The following is a 9,794-nucleotide window of genomic DNA, read 5'->3' on the forward strand; positions in this document are numbered from 1 at the left end:
GAGAGAGAGAGAGCGTGTGTGTGTGTGTGTGGGGGGGGGGGGGGGAGGGAGGAGGCAAGGTGTGCGCATGTGGGTGTGTGCTCACGTGTGCATGCGCGCATGATGAGCATGCCCGCGTACATGCACAGTTGCTGCATGAGAAGGTGTGCGAACAAGGTTGCATGCCACACGCTCCTGGGGGCCTCATGCTGTCGACCAACCAACACACACATGAACAGACCCTTTGACAAACCCTCAACTCGATGCTCCTCCCACATGCATGTTTGGCACACGCGCGCGCACACACACCTGCACGCACGCACGCACACACATACACACACACACATACACACACACCATTGGCCACCCCAGCACGTGCGCGCGCACCTTCAGAACCTGGGGCTTGCTGCTGAGGCCGTAAGGCAGGTTCTCCAGCTCAGCCACCCTGCGGAGACGCACGTCATGATGACATCATCACTTTGTTTCATTCGGACGGATCCACCACTCCAACTTACAAGAAGCGCTCAGGATGCGCCCGCCCGGACCGGCCCGGTCGGTTGAGAAGCGGCGGGCCCCGACCTTCTGACAGGGCCGCGCCGCGAGGCCCCGCGCTGCCCCGCGAGCCAGCGCCCGACCACTGGACCGCGCCCCCCGGCTGCGTGTGGCTGGGCGGGCCGGGGGGCGCCGCGGTGGCGGCAAACCCGGAATTCTGCGTGCGACCGCGTGCCGGCTGGCGCGCGCGCGGGGGGACGCGGCGCACCTGTGGGCGAGGCGCACTGGCAGCTCCTTTTGGAGGAACTGGGCTGACAGCACCAGCTGCCGCTCTATGGGGTTGGCGCCGAAATCCAGCTGCGGGGCGCGGCAGTTCGTTGAGGGCAATCGATTGCGGGACGGACGGCCGTCGGGCGGGGACGGGCGCGTGCGGCGCTGAGACGCGGCAGGCCACGCGCTCTGCAGTGTGCATCCGGCTGGGTGCGGGAGGAGGTGTGCGGGGGCTGGCGGGGTGGCCGGGATGCTCGGGCGCGCGGCAGGCCGCCGCGGCCGTGGCCGCGCGGCGAGGGGCCGGCTTCCACGGACGGGCTGCGGCCTCCGCGCCGGGGCCCGCCATACCACTGCCCCCACCCCGCGGGTCTGGCGCAAGGTGGGGGCTGGGCATGCCGAAAGATCGCCAGTCGGCGCCGCTGCTGCTGGTGCTCTCAGAGCTGTCCAACAGCGCTTTGCTCACCATGTACTTGAGACTGACGCCCGTCTGCTTCTTCAACGCGTGCGCAAAGATGTCGTCAACGATCTCCCGAGGCACAGCATCCGAAAGCCGCGTCCCGCTGTGCGCCACGGACGCGCCAGCCGCAGCGGCGCGCACCGCCGCGCGCGCCGCGGCGCCCGCCGCCGACGCCATCGCGACAGAAGCTGGGAGGGCCGCCATCCCTGTTATGTCTTGGTACTGTCTCTAGTTATTCCTCGGCTGCGCCGGGGCCGCCCAATGGCCGGGCATAGGGACGCCCCACGGGCGCCCTGAGCTGTCAGGACCCACCCCTGACAGCCCGCCCTTTTGGCGCAAAATCGAGTCCACCTGCGCAAGCAATATTTGCTTCTCTGCGCGCACAGCGTCCGCGAGCAGCAACGCCGCGCAACCCACACAGCCGCGGGCAGTCTGTGAGCTTCGACTGAGCGTTGAGCTGCGCCAGCACGCGTGAAAGTGCATCAGGAAGCTGAATTCTGACGGATGTGCCGGTGTGCGGTACCGCAGCCGCCTGGCGGCGGTTGCGGTGCCGCTTGCTGTTGGACAGGCTGGAGATCCGCCACCCGGGGTCTGGGCGTTGTTGGTTTGCGCAGAGCATGCCCCCGCCGACAGCATGCCTCGTTTATGACTGAAAACGTAATTCTAGCACCAGCCTACGGTCGCTGGATAACAAGCGGGACGGCCAGCAGGAGCCACACCGGGCACACGGTTTGTTCACCCTCGCTCTCCCCCCTTGCCCTCCTCCAGCTGAGTCGTGAGGAAGGAGGGTCCCTCCCCAAAGAAAATTGTCCAGCCGTTTCTCATGCCGCCGACCGCTTTGACCAAAGCCATGCGCCCGCCGCCGGGCAAAACAGAAGCCAGCTGGCTGGTTACAGAGCGCAAGTTTGGCGGTGCGTGGGATACCACATGCAAGATACTCCATGGGCGGCATCGGCCATATCAGCATTCCAACCAAAATGGGCGACGGCGCAAGGAGCCGCCGCGTGCGCACGTGGCACTAAGCCTGTAGAACCGCGGTCAAACAGGACCCATACACAAGACAGCAGCTCTCTGCCCGGGCCGGAGCCAGAGCCCGGCGACCAGGTTTCCAGGACCCAGCGGAAGAGTTTGACAGGCAAGGGAGGACCCCCGTCTGTGGCGGGTGGCATGTACATGCAGACACAGATGGGAGGCAGCGCCGCGCCACCGCTCGGCGAGCATGCACAACTCCTGGGGGCACGCCCCAAGCAGCTTCCGAGCGCTCTCACCGAAAATTAACAGTAAAACGCCCAACTACCGGCATACTGCGGTTTATCCGCTGCCGCTGCTTCGCTTTTTGTTATGGCCCCCAGAGCTCCTCTCTGCACACGACAACACTGCCGAAACTCAAGCTGGCGGCGCCCGCCGGCGCCGCTGCCGCCACCCAGCCCCCAGCCGCACGCCCGCCGCCAAGCGGGCGCGACGCCGGGACTCGGACTGCCAGGTTTGGTGCGATCTCAGATCTCAATATTTCAAGATCTCGGATCACAGGTTTGCCTCGATCATCTCTCGCAGCTTGTCGACCTTTGCGCCGGTCATCTCCCCCAGCTTCTCCCGGCCCCGGTACAGGTGGAATGTCGGCGCCACCTTTTGGGGGGTTGGGGATGAGAAGCCATGTGCATGCCCCAAGTAAGTCAAACAGGCGCCCCAAGTGAGTCAGACAGCCAAGACTATCTCGTAAAACCGCGTCGGTGCGTACCCGCAGCGCCCCACAGCCGTCGCTAAGCCTGGAAACAGCCCGCCAGGTCGTGGCGGGCCCCCAAACTCGACAGGCTCGTAGAGCCCTGCCAAGACCAGACGCGGCCTTATTCAACACAACCCTGTCCCATCACATGCTGCCCTGCCTTCCCCGCTTCCATGGATGAATCCCACGCCAACATCAGCAGCCAGATCACACCTTGATGCCCAACTGCTTGCCCAGCTCCTTGTTGTCCTTGTTGCAATTAAACTTGACAACCTGCCGCGTGAGGAGTCGATGTAACATGTAGGTGACGTTTGATTGGGCAGACTCAAAATCAGATAGCATGCTTGCTTGATGAACACGCCTGCTTACCACCAGCCTGCAAGCTTTGCTTGAACAAACAAGTTGGGTGCATGGCTGTGGGGAGACGTGCGGGCATGTCACCGCGCTCTGCGTCGGCGGCTGCTGGGGTGGCAGCGGGCGGCCGCAGCTGCTCCGGAAGCGGTGAGGCGCAGGAACTGCGCGGCTCGCCACAGCAGCAGCAGCAGCTGCGCCAGCCGCCCCCCGGCAAATGTCGCGGCTGCAGCGCCGATCGGAATACCCCCTATTGCCGTCTCGTCGTCTTCGGCTGAGCCGGCCGAGCAGCCAAAAGCAGGTCGTTCTGGACTGATCCAACAAATGCAGCATCCGCGGGGCCGCATCCGGGCTGCTGGCTGCAGCAGATCAGATCACGCACCTGTCCGCCCCGAGTCTTCAGCTCCTCATTGATCTTGACCAGCTCAGGGTAGATCATCTGTCGTTTGAATTTGAATCGCCCAATCAGCGTTCACGAGCGTATTCAGTCAAAATTGTGTCGAGGGCTGAATCAGATATTGGGCATGGGATTCAGGCGGTCTCAACTCGACTGCGACACCGCCACATTCAGGGTTCAAAACATCGTGCAATGCCGGACACACTTCACCCATGTGTGAAGGCTCACCTTGCACGGGCCGCACCAGTCTGTCCGCGGGAGGGGCCGAGCGAGCGGGGTGCGCGCCGGGGGTGGTGTGAGCTGCGCGGGCTCACAGGTGTCACATCCCGGCTGCCTCGCCTGCAGCACGTGCCGCTTGCTGCCCTTGTCCCACCGCAAGACTGTTTGGGTGCCAAATTAATCTACACCAACCCAACCCTGAACTTCGGAAACCTGCAAGCCACAAATGCAGCCAAAGGACCCCCTCCAGTGCCGCCTGGCCGGACTGCCGGCGGGGCGCCCCAGTCACCGCCCAGCAAAGAGGATCTGTGCTCGACGCGCCATCCCGCCCCAGCTGAGCCCCGGGCGCACCCCACCGGTACTTTTGACACAGCACACTCAATACAAAAGAAGCATCCTGCGGTTTTCAGACTCACCGGTGTAGAAGTCGCAGATGGTCAGCTTGTCTGAGTGGGACTCCAGGAAAGCCCAGAACTCCTCTTGGTTGAGCTCCCTCAGGCCGGCCTGGCGGGGCGCAGGAGCCAGGTCGCATCTGGATTTTCAAAACGCTGGCGGCGACAGATGGTGATTCGGTGCTCATCGAGCGGCAGCGTGGAGGCGGTGCAGCCGTGCATCTGATAAGGGGGCCTGCTTGCGAGAACGCGCGCCGACCTGGCTGACTGCTCCGCCTGCACTCGCACCTGAACTGCAGTGCCGGCTTCAGCCGAGTTGCCCGCCGCAGCAGCTGCCACGCGCGGCCGGCGCCGCGCAACAGGCGCTGCGCTGCCGCTGCGGATGGGCGCGAGGGCCGCCAGGTGCTGCTGCTGCTCCTGCTGCTGCTGCGTTGCGTGCGTTCGTAGGTGTGGCGCCCTAGCGCAGCAGGCTGGGACCTGTGCGGCTGCACGAGGCTGGCTGCACGCCACCGAAGAGAAGCTAGACTGCATCAACATCACGACGATCGTGCCAGGTTGCCGAATGTCTGGCTTTCGGCAAGTGGCCAGGGGTGGGTGAGATGGCAGGGAACCGTAGTGCGACGTCTGTGATGTAGTTGCAAGCTCACGTAACATGCCAGCAGCTGCGTTCTCAGGGGTGACCTGGATGGGATCTTGTGCCGCTCTCGCATCACTCCCGGCACTGTCACCGAAGTGGTAGTAACGCACCAGACCACGGCCCAGGGCAGAAACAACAAGCTTACCGATTATAAGTGCTTCAGTTGTGCCGCATGGGAGAGGCTGTGTCATGCGAGGGGCTACTGCTCGCGGCCCCATCACTGTTGGGCCAACAGCAACATCGGGACATGCCACTTGTGCTGCAGCACTGTGCGGCATGCCAGAACTCTGAAGCTGCAGCTAAGGTGCATATCAAGAAAACAGCACAAGCTCATTGTTACGCGCATTGTGCATGCGCGACCCGCCAGCCTAACCACGGGCATGAGCTGTTTTGACTGGAACAGCGGACAGCGTGATCTGTTGCAACCACAGACCTGGCAATTGAAAAGATAGTGCCGGCGGCGAAACACCGCAGTATGCCAACGCTGCTGCAAGCACGAGGTCAGCCGCACCACCCCCCATGATCAGACCGGATTCTGCCCTAGTCAAAGGAACATCATCAGCCCGGCGCTCGCGCCTGTGTTTGAGTGAGGGGTGCATGTGCGCCCCGGGCCACCGCCGTGCGCCGCACGTGGCGCTCCCGTGCCGCCCGAGTGCCTGCAATTGACCGCTTGGCCCAGGCGCCCCTGTGCGCGGCTCGCGGGGCGCGCGCCCGCCGCAGATCGGGTACACGCGGCTCCACCGCGGCGACGGTAGGGTGCCTTGCGAAGAGGCGCCCGCCTGCGCTTCTCAAGTGCTTGAAACTCATCTAAATGATTATGATGGTGATACGCGGTGCTGCCCAGCGGCGATGCGTCCCCGTGGGCCAGCTCCCCCTGCGGCCGGGCAGCGTCCGCCCCAGTTTTCCCGGCCCGTCAAGAGCCCAAGCCAGCAGCAGCCAGGGCGGCGCCAGGGCGGGCGGAGGGCGCGCGCGCGGCGCTGGCTGCGGCCCTCCGTGCGGCTTCAGTGCGTTATGAATACCTATAACAACTCGTTTGGTTGTCTGCTCGGCACAGCAGAGCGAGCGGCCGGCAGGCACGAGCCCGTGGCTCTCCGTCGACCTCCAGGAGGGGCGCGGGTGATCGATTCGATGCGTACCTTTCTATATGATTACCGTGAACAGGCTCAGAGGCTCGGTCACACGCGCAGACGACAGTCAACGTCGGGGCCCTCGCCAAAGAAGCCGCCCCTCGGCATCACAACCGCATCAAAATCACGGCGGATAACCTAGAATATTAACCATGACGACGCCCCGCGCCGCGGCCCACATGTCCCACCTGGGCAGCACCCACCCCCCACGCCCACTGCGGCCGCTCCCGACCGGCCGGGAAAATTGGTGCGGACGCCGTTTGGACGCCGAGGGAGCTTGCCGCCCGGTGCACAGGGCTGCTTTGGCACGATGCCAACGGTTTCCATAATGTTTTTGATACTTTTACAGCGCCCCAGGTACAGGAGGGACGCGCTTACGCCTCAGTTTGACCGCCATGTGTTTTTGCGGCTCGGGCCACCGCCGTGCGCCGCACGTGGCGCTCCCGTGCCGCCCGAGTGCCTGCAATTGACCGCTTGGCCCAGGCGCCCCTGCGCGCGGCTCGCGGGGCGCGCGCCCGCCGAGATCGGGCCCACGCGGCTCGACCGCGGCGACGGTCGGGTGCTTTGCGAAGAGGGTTTGCATGCCGCACCTGGGCAGCGCCCACCCCCCCCCCCCATCACCCGTGGACGAGGGGGTAGGGCGCTCCCCAGTGAGTGAGACCCCACAATGTTTCTGCAGGCGGGTCGCTGCCCGCACAATCCGCCCACCTATAGAAAAAGTTTGGCGCTCAATACTGCTGTTTGCCTGTTTGACAACTGTGGGTCAGAACAATTCACAATGAACAGCCTAGAGAACAGCAAAACCACCCTGATTACATGCTAGGGCTGCTGGTCGCAGACTAGAGCACGTGCATGGTTGAAAATGCGAGTGCGGACGTGCTGCAGGCTCGCGCCGCCGCTGATCAGGTGGGGAGAGGGGCCAGCGGACGCGAGCGCACCCACCAGGAGCAGTGGCTGCATGATCAGTGTGCGATACAACAAGCAGGAAGCGGCCCGCATGTGATGTGCGTGTTCTGGCACGTGCCCGCGTGACTGGGCAGCCAGTGACGAGTGCCGCGCGCCCGCACACCTCCAGACCAGAATGCGTGCGGGCAAGCTGGTCTTGAAGCGTGGCAACAAAAGAGGGAGGAAACCCATTGGAAAAAGAAACGACAAAATCAGCTACAGGGGACGTTTTGGCTGTCGCAGCGTGCCTTTCTGGCCAGAGGGGAGCTGGGCACTGAGATGGTCAACCATCTACCGCCACATTACACCTTGTGACGCGCCGCCGCTGAGCAGCTCCCAACGCCCGAGATCGCGCGCGCTCGAGCCAAGCTGCCATGCTTCGCTCTCTGCAGCGGCTGGGCCCGACGGCCCGACACAAGCAGACACACCGCCGCGCGCCGCCACGGGCGCGTCCAGCAGCCCTCCCACGGCCGCCGCCCGACCGCTCACCATGGCGATCCCAACCCGTCGAAAGCGCATCGACTCTGCAGCCGCCTGGAACAGCTCTCCTCGGAACCAGCCCCGGCCGCGTCCAGCCGCGCTATCGTGTCATGACGTCACGATGACGTCACCCTCACGCCAGGTCGAACGCGAGCCCGACCTTCGGCGGCTTTGAGCCGGGCGAGAGCGCGTCCAGCTGCGCCGCGAGCGTCGCGCGCTCGCCGCCCTGCAGCGTCTGCTGGTAAAGCAGGGACGCCACCCCCAGGTGGTCCACCTGCCGGGATACCACATAGATTCGTGGAGTAAACGTCAGGGGTTTGTTGGCAGTGTGTCTGCAAATCAGACACTGTGTTGCGATTTAGACGCTTGATGGCATCGACGTACACGAGGGTCGCACATCCGATGCGACCTGCGCATTCGACGGCAGCCCTCTCAAGCGCACGTCGCGCAGGCTGACCTAGCATATGCACGCTATGGCTGCTGCTGCCGCTGTTGCTGCTGCCGCTGCTGCTGCTGCTGCTGCTGCTGCTGCTGCTGCTGCTGCTGCTGCTGCTGCATTTCCCGCTGTGCGCGACCCCGCACCTTGGCCTTGAACAGAGCGCCGTTGTTGAGGCGCTGCTGAATGCCCACTGCAAAGTCGACGCTGACGGCGCTGCCCTGCTTTGGGGGGTCGCAGCACGTGCACATTGGGGGGTTCAAATTGAGGGTTCCGGCGGTTCTGGTCGGGGCTGGTGAGGGTGGGGGCACAGCCTAGGTGCATGTAGAGTCAAATGGATGGTGCTGTGGGGGTTGCTCAGCTCCGTTGTGCGGTAAAACCAGGAAGGCAGCTGCAACGGGGCGGCGCTCGCCGCGGCCGCAACGCAGGCCCCGCCGCCCGACCGGCGCCGGGCGGCAGCGGCCGGAGCGCGGCAGCCCAACGAAGAAACCGGACGCGTGCGCCGGCAGCCATGCCTCATGCAACGCCCTTCAGCCGGACCGCTGCGGCCCGCTCCAAACACCGTCCCTCCTCCCGACCCCGGCGCCTTGCCCACCGTCCGACCCCCAAACAATGTAAACCATGCATACACCTGCCGCCTGTATTCCCTCGCCACCGCTCCCCGGTCCCAAACCCCGCCCCCGACCTCCGCCCGCCCAGCGGCCCCCTCCCCCACAACAATGGCACGCGCGCCTGCAGCGGCCGCAACACCGCCGCCGCCGCTGCCCCATCCCATCCATCCAACCCCCCCTGCCTGGCCTCCGCCCGCCCGGCGCCGCCCCCCCCTTCTGTAACCAAACAAAACCCACACACACGTGCAGCGGCCGCGAGACCTCCGCCGCCAGCGCCTTGCCGCGTGCATAGTTGTGGACCACAGACAGCCGCGCGGTAGACAGCCGGTCTGGGGGGCGTTTGGATGGCAGGGATGCGCGCCGCTGTGAACATCTTGACTGTATGCAATGCTTATACCAGGCCACTGCAATCCTTACCAATTCTGTTGCTGATACTGTCAGCGCCGTCGGTGCCAGCAGTCCGCGTTCTTGCGCCGGGCGGTCGAACGGCCGGCGAGCGTGCCGGGGAAAGACACTAGAGGTCCCAAAGCAGAGCATGAGACGAGCGCCCGTCCCCTGGCGCGGCACGTGACTTCACCGCCGCACGGCCCTTGGGCACGCCACACTGCGCAACACCCCCGTCACACGCCGCACGGCGCGGTGGGGCGCAGCGAGGCGCTCCCAATGGAATCCAGCACGTGCGTGCAGCAGCCCGCCGCCAGTGCCGCCCCTCCTCACCCAAGGTCACCCACTCACCCGTCAGCCGCAGCGCTATCTGGCTGTCCGGCCCCATGTAACCGGCCACCACGCTGTAGTCATCGAGGCCACCGCTGCTCTTGGACACATCCACCGCGCCCTCCACACCTGGTTGTGAATCAGTGATGGTGGCGGGCGCGTTGGTGCGCTGTAAGATAGTGATGAGAAAAGCAGGTGCTGTGCACGTGGGGGGCGGGGTGCCAGCAGAGAGAAGAGCGCGGGGCTGTTGGACGAGCCTCTTTGGGCAAGCAGCAAGGTTGCCAGGCGGGCGCTGGCATGGGGGGGGGGTGATTGGGCTGCCCCTGGGCGAAATGCGGTGCGCTGCGAAAGCAGCTGGCCTCAACCACCAAAGATAGGCAGGGGTGCACAGCAACGCGGCCCCCCTCCTTTGAGGAGCGCAGTCAAACCACGAAGAAGCCATAAACTTGCTGTCACACTAAATGACCTGGTGCTGAAATGGCTTCTGAAACTGCGCCGTTGACATTATGGCTGAAGCCGTTCAAGAATTGTTGGACTCTGCAAGTGCAACCGCTAGCATGGACC

At 64.6% G+C, this 9,794-nt stretch overlaps 3 protein-coding genes across 3 annotated transcripts in view; all 3 read right to left on the reverse strand.

Moving 5' to 3' along the window:
* Window positions 1-1,402, reverse strand: part of MNEG_7091 (pyruvate dehydrogenase kinase) — a gene marked incomplete at both ends in the record, with an annotated part of 2,399 nt that extends 997 nt beyond the window's left edge. Inside the window, 4 exons of the mRNA XM_014044434.1 lie at window positions 86-131; window positions 367-424; window positions 740-828; window positions 1,205-1,402. Coding sequence (XP_013899888.1) covers window positions 86-131; window positions 367-424; window positions 740-828; window positions 1,205-1,402 — 391 coding nt within the window. The remainder of the gene's footprint in view (window positions 1-85; window positions 132-366; window positions 425-739; window positions 829-1,204) is intronic.
* A 1,320-nt stretch (window positions 1,403-2,722) lies between these two features.
* On the reverse strand, window positions 2,723-3,711 carry MNEG_7092 (hypothetical protein; the record flags this gene model as incomplete). The annotated part of the gene is made up of 3 exons (XM_014044435.1): window positions 2,723-2,824; window positions 3,135-3,194; window positions 3,655-3,711. 3 exons carry the CDS (start codon window positions 3,709-3,711, stop codon window positions 2,723-2,725), a joined length of 219 nt encoding a protein of 72 aa, XP_013899889.1.
* Window positions 3,712-7,602: 3,891 nt separating this feature from the next.
* MNEG_7093 (outer membrane protein porin) overlaps window positions 7,603-9,794 on the reverse strand; it is a gene marked incomplete at both ends in the record, with an annotated part of 3,574 nt that continues 1,382 nt past the window's right edge. The window contains 4 exons of the mRNA XM_014044436.1: window positions 7,603-7,743; window positions 8,052-8,129; window positions 8,760-8,845; window positions 9,252-9,359. Of these exons, the coding sequence (XP_013899890.1) occupies window positions 7,603-7,743; window positions 8,052-8,129; window positions 8,760-8,845; window positions 9,252-9,359 (413 nt within the window). The remainder of the gene's footprint in view (window positions 7,744-8,051; window positions 8,130-8,759; window positions 8,846-9,251; window positions 9,360-9,794) is intronic.

The sequence above is a fragment of the Monoraphidium neglectum genome (genome assembly GCF_000611645.1).
Source record: "Monoraphidium neglectum strain SAG 48.87 unplaced genomic scaffold scaffold01224, whole genome shotgun sequence".
Classification (NCBI taxonomy): Eukaryota; Viridiplantae; Chlorophyta; class Chlorophyceae; order Sphaeropleales; family Selenastraceae; genus Monoraphidium; species Monoraphidium neglectum.